This window comes from Bison bison, unplaced genomic scaffold (genome assembly GCF_000754665.1).
Source record: "Bison bison bison isolate TAMUID 2011002044 unplaced genomic scaffold, Bison_UMD1.0 scf7180017864287, whole genome shotgun sequence".
NCBI classification, from domain to species: Eukaryota; Metazoa; Chordata; class Mammalia; order Artiodactyla; family Bovidae; genus Bison; species Bison bison.
In genome coordinates, this window is record NW_011494859.1 from 1,494,299 (window position 1) to 1,499,363 (window position 5,065).

Consider the following 5,065-nt stretch of genomic DNA (forward strand, 5'->3'; position numbering starts at 1 on the left):
GAACGGCCTGGCCTGTCCAGATGAGCGGGGTGTGACCAGATGTGCCGGGCTAGCAGGGGAGCCCCCAGCTCCAGGTGGACAGGGTAGGGCCAGGCATTTCTAGGTGGTCGGGCCTGGCTGGGGCAGGGCTGAACGTGTCCTGGTGATGAGCTGTGGGCAGGCTGTTGTGTCTGGGGAGGTGAGGCAGGGCTGGTGGGTGGGGTCAGGCACTTGGCAGGGCGAGGGCAGGGCCCCCCTCCCTCCACCTGGGGCTGACCTGGGCCTTCCTCCTGCCGGCACAGGAATCGTACAAGTACTTCCCTTCCTCGGTGAGTCCAGCCCCCCAGGGCGGGCGGGGCATGCGGGCCGGGCGGTCAGGGCCAGTCCTGAGATTCTGCCCCGCAGCTCTCGCCGGGGACGCCCTCAGAGTCCCTGCCAAGGCCTCGCCGGCCCCTGCCCACCCAGCCACAGCCACAGCCATCGCAGAAGCTAGGGCGCCTCCGAGAGGATGAGGGGGCAGTGGCATCTGCGGCAGTCAAGGAGCCACCGGAGGCTACAGCGACACCCGAGCCACTCTCGGATGAGGACCTCCCACTGGACTCTGAACTGTACCAGGACTTCTGTGCAGGGGCCTTCGATGACCACAGCCTGGTGAGCGGGCAGAGTGTCCCATGGTGGAAGAGTCAGCCCAGTTGAGTTCAGTTCAGTCGCTCAGTCACATCTGACTCTTTGCGACCCCATGGACTGCAAAATGCCAGGCCTCCCTGTCCATGGCCAGCTCCCTGAGTTTACTCAAACTCATGTCCATCGAGTCGGTCATGCCATCCAACCATCTCATCCTCTGTCGTCCCCTTCTCCTCCTGCCTTCAATCTTTCCCAGCATCAGGGTCTTTTCAAACGAGTCAGTTCTTCGCATCAAGTAGAGGTTACAGAAGCAGAGAGTATCCGTAATGAGGAGAGAGGAGGCAGAGGGTATGGAAGGTTGATGTGGGGACTGAGTAGGTCGTGGGGAGGTCACCGGGAGCGCAGGACAATCAGTGTTTGCCTCACTGGCAGCCCTGGATGAGCGACACGGAGGAGTCCCAGTTCCTGGACCCAGCGCTGCGGAAGAGGGCGGTGAAAGTGAAGCACGTGAAGCGGCGGGAGAAGAAGTCTGAGAAGAAGGTGACAGGGTGGAGTGGGTGGGGGGAGGGAAAGGTCAGGGCCTGACGGGCTGGGGCGCCAGGGGTGTCAGGGGTCCCGGGACGACTTCAGCCCTGCCCTGACCCCACGCGTGTCGTCCCACAGAAGGACGAAAGATACAAGCGCCATCGACAGAAGCAGAAGCACAAGGACAAATGGAAACACCCGGAGCGGGCTGACGCCAAGGACCCCGCGTCGCTGCCGCAGTGCCTGGGGCCTGGTTGCGTGCGCGCCGCCCAGCCCGGCTCCAAGTATTGCTCCGACGACTGCGGCATGAAGCTGGCGGCCAAGTGAGTCATTTTGGGGGAGTCGGGGAGGACACGGTAGGGCATGACCCCAGTCAGTCACGTGGCCACCGTTCAGTCAACCAAGCACCCACCTATCTGTCCACCTGCTCACGCACCCATCCTCCGTCTGCCCGTTCATTCACCTGGTTATGCACTCTTTCACCCTTGAGTCTCCTTCCATCCTTCATCGGAGCACCCCACTTACCCGCCTCCTTGCTGGCTTCCTCCCCTGCGCACCCAATCCCCACGTCCCTGCAGCCGCATCTACGAGATCCTCCCGCAGCGCATCCAGCAGTGGCAGCAGAGCCCGTGCATTGCTGAGGAGCACGGCAAGAAGCTGCTCGAGCGCATCCGCCGGGAGCAGCAGAGCGCGCGCACCCGCCTCCAGGAGATGGAGCGCCGCTTCCATGAGCTCGAGGCCATCATCCTGCGAGCCAAGCAGCAGGCGGTGCGCGAGGACGAGGAGGTGAGGGCCGCGGCCCCGGCAGCCCGGCGAGGGGCCGCGCGCCTGGCCCTGTCCAGCCTCATGGTCCCCTCCGCCCGCGCAGAGCAACGAGGGCGACAGTGACGACACGGACCTGCAGATCTTCTGCGTCTCCTGCGGGCACCCCATCAACCCACGCGTTGCCTTGCGCCACATGGAGCGCTGCTATGCCAAGGTCAGGGTGTCGGCCCGAGGGGGTGGACGGTGTGGGGACATCGCGGGGTCCGTGGGGGGCAGGTGGGCCGTCTGGCCAGGGCCCGCAGCGCACGCCCACAGTTCCCTCGTTTGTGCTCGCCCCTCCAGTACGAGAGCCAGACGTCCTTTGGGTCAATGTACCCCACCCGCATCGAGGGGTGAGTGTGGGCGCGTGCGGGGTGAGCGCGGGGTTACGGTGGGGTCAGTGGCTGCCGCAGGTGCGGGCGGGGGCGTTGCCGTCCTCTTCCACGTCCTCCGCTCCACACCCCCAGGGCCACACGGCTCTTCTGTGACGTCTACAACCCTCAGAGCAAGACGTACTGTAAGCGGCTCCAGGTGCTATGCCCCGAGCACTCACGGGACCCCAAAGTAAGGCTTTCCCATCCCCGCTCCCTTCCTCCGCCCATGTTTGCCCCTCTTTTCCCAGGCACCCCTTCCTTGCATTCCTCTCTTCCCTCTGCCCCCGCCTCCCCTCTCGGTTCCTTCCCACTCTCCTCCGAACTTGCAACTTCCCCCACCCACCCTGGCCTCCCTGCAGGTGCCAGCTGACGAGGTATGCGGGTGCCCCCTTGTAAGGGATGTTTTTGAGCTCACTGGTGACTTCTGCCGCCTGCCCAAGCGCCAGTGCAACCGGCACTACTGCTGGGAGAAGCTGCGGCGCGCCGAGGTGGACCTGGAGCGCGTGCGCGTGGTAGGTCCTGACTGCGCACTAGGCCCTGACCACGTGCTAGGCCCTGACCGCGGATGTGCGGATGCCAATGTGGATGCAGCCGGGGTAGGGTGGAGCGGGGCTCCAGAGCCGCTTCTTAAGGCTTCTGCTGCCCACGCAGTGGTACAAGCTGGACGAGCTCTTTGAGCAGGAGCGCAACGTTCGCACAGCCATGACCAACCGGGCGGGCTTACTGGCCCTGATGCTGCACCAAACCATCCAGCATGACCCGCTCACCACCGACCTGCGGTCAAACGCCGAGCGCTGAGCCCTGGCGGCCCACACGTCTATCTCCCTGCGCTGCGGGCGGGCCTGGCCCTGGACCCTGTTTGTCTGGTCTGCCATTCATGTTTCTCCGACGGTCCCCGAGTCCCTGTGCCCATCCGTCCACCGTCTGACTGCCTGTCTGCCCTTACCAGAGGGCCTCGGAATTTCACGTCTCTCCGTTCTCTGTGCCTGGGTGGGACTGTGGAGTCTGCTCACCCGTGCCTCCCCGAACTCTGGTTTTCTTAATAAAATTTTGATGAAACAAAAAAGATAACTGTTGGTGGTCTCTGAACTTTTCAGTCGCAGATACGTTCCCACGGTCCTAGAGTAGAGGGGCACACCTGTGTTCCAGAGCGGCTGCAGTACAGGTGTAGACTGCACGTGGCTGCACGTATTCAGCTGGCGCCCATTCGGTGTTCTGCAGGCCCCATCTTGGGCGTGGGGATCTGGCTTGCTGATGAGAGTCCAGTGACCTCCACTGCCATCCTGTTATTGTGACACTAGGTGTTTGATCAGTACTCGTTCCATGAATGGCTGATTTATCATTCCTATGTGAACAGGAATCTTCTTACTCTTAGGCATATTCTCCAGACCAAACTTGTATTAAATGATGGACACAAGGCCTTCCTCTTCCCTGCAAACCCCTCTCTTGCGGTGCACATACACCAGGAGCGCCCTCCCCCACCCCCAATGTCAGGGCCAGTCAGCCCCAGGCACTGCCTTTCCAGGATGGATGCACCCTCGTGGGTTGCACGGACCTGGCCTTTTATCTGCAGAGCAGTACTGCCCTCTCCCCCGGTGGGAGAAAGAGCTGTGGCCATCAGGGGGCATGATTTTTCTGGGTGCTCCAGTGACTGTTTATGTTGGGAGGTGGGGTGGGGGGCGGTGGCGGCAGGGAGAGAGAGAGACACAATTGCTGTGGAGGAGATCTTAAGTTTTAAGGGAAGATAAGAAAATTTAAGCATAACATGCTGCCTGCCTGTATCGGGCCCTCCCTAGTGAGCAGTGTGTGCCTGCTTTATACATTAACCAGACCTCCCCAAAGGCAGGAATGCCTGCTCAACCATAAAGATCAATGTGTTTTCCCCTTCTTTTGATGCCAGCAATGTAATTCTTAGATTATAACTTTCTTCTTTCGTAATTTTGTAACCTGCGGCTGCTTCCTATGTGTAGATCTGGACTATGTATCTTTGGTGAACTTTATGTAAAATGTCAGTGTGTCATTTTGATACATGATACATGATCAAATATATATATGACTGTGCCTTCGACTTCTGTGCCTTAGATCTTTCTGAAAGACTATTTCTAGGGTTGTAATTCTCAGGTTGGCTCAAAGAAAATCATCTATTTCTCCTTTAGATTGACTATTGATTAATTTTTCATCAATGTAAGTCTTCTTCTGTGCCTCTCATTAAAGTGGATATGGCTGACTATTAGGCAAAGAGGCTTGGAGTTAGCAGCAGTCATTTTAATAGGAGTGGCTGACACAGGGAAACATTTTATAGGCTACACGTGTTATCAGTCATATTGATTCGTTGCACAAACATTGTACGTGTACTTTTAGAAGTTGAATTAAAGCATGTAGTGATACATGCCATGAGTAGCTTGAAAGCTACTAAAAAGATAATAATACATAAAACGAAAACAATAATCATCTGTAAAACTGAGTGAAAAAAAATACCTAGCCCTGAAGGGAGCCAACTAAACAGATCATTAAAAGGATCTCTTTTTTTTCTTTCTTTTTTTAAAGTCTTATAACCATTTTGTCTTTTGGGAGCGTTATCTAGGATCATCTATACCTGTGCCGAGGTATTGATATAAGTGCAGCAGGCAGGGTGAGCAATAGCACACTTCCTTATTTAGCCAGGAGGAAATGAAAGGTAGGGAATTCCCTGGTGGTCCAGTGGTTAGGACTCTGAGCTTCCAATACAGGGGCATGGGTTTGATCCCTGCTCTGGGAAC

At 57.7% G+C, this 5,065-nt stretch overlaps 1 protein-coding gene across 2 annotated transcripts in view; it reads left to right on the forward strand.

Annotated features, from left to right (window-relative positions):
- The window catches only part of CXXC1 (CXXC finger protein 1), a 5,676-nt gene extending 2,304 nt beyond the window's left edge, over positions 1-3,372 (forward strand). Inside the window, exons 6-15 of one of the 2 annotated variants that reach the window (XM_010849799.1) lie at positions 282-308; positions 385-630; positions 1,036-1,143; positions 1,267-1,451; positions 1,707-1,914; positions 1,997-2,107; positions 2,236-2,285; positions 2,400-2,496; positions 2,666-2,818; positions 2,958-3,372. In XM_010849799.1, the coding sequence (XP_010848101.1) occupies positions 282-308; positions 385-630; positions 1,036-1,143; positions 1,267-1,451; positions 1,707-1,914; positions 1,997-2,107; positions 2,236-2,285; positions 2,400-2,496; positions 2,666-2,818; positions 2,958-3,104 (1,332 nt within the window). In that variant the 3' untranslated portion in view covers positions 3,105-3,372. The remainder of the gene's footprint in view (positions 1-281; positions 309-384; positions 631-1,035; positions 1,144-1,266; positions 1,452-1,706; positions 1,915-1,996; positions 2,108-2,235; positions 2,286-2,399; positions 2,497-2,665; positions 2,819-2,957) is intronic. The other variant, XM_010849800.1, reaches the window with a different exon arrangement.
- Positions 3,373-5,065: the final 1,693 nt, after the last annotated feature.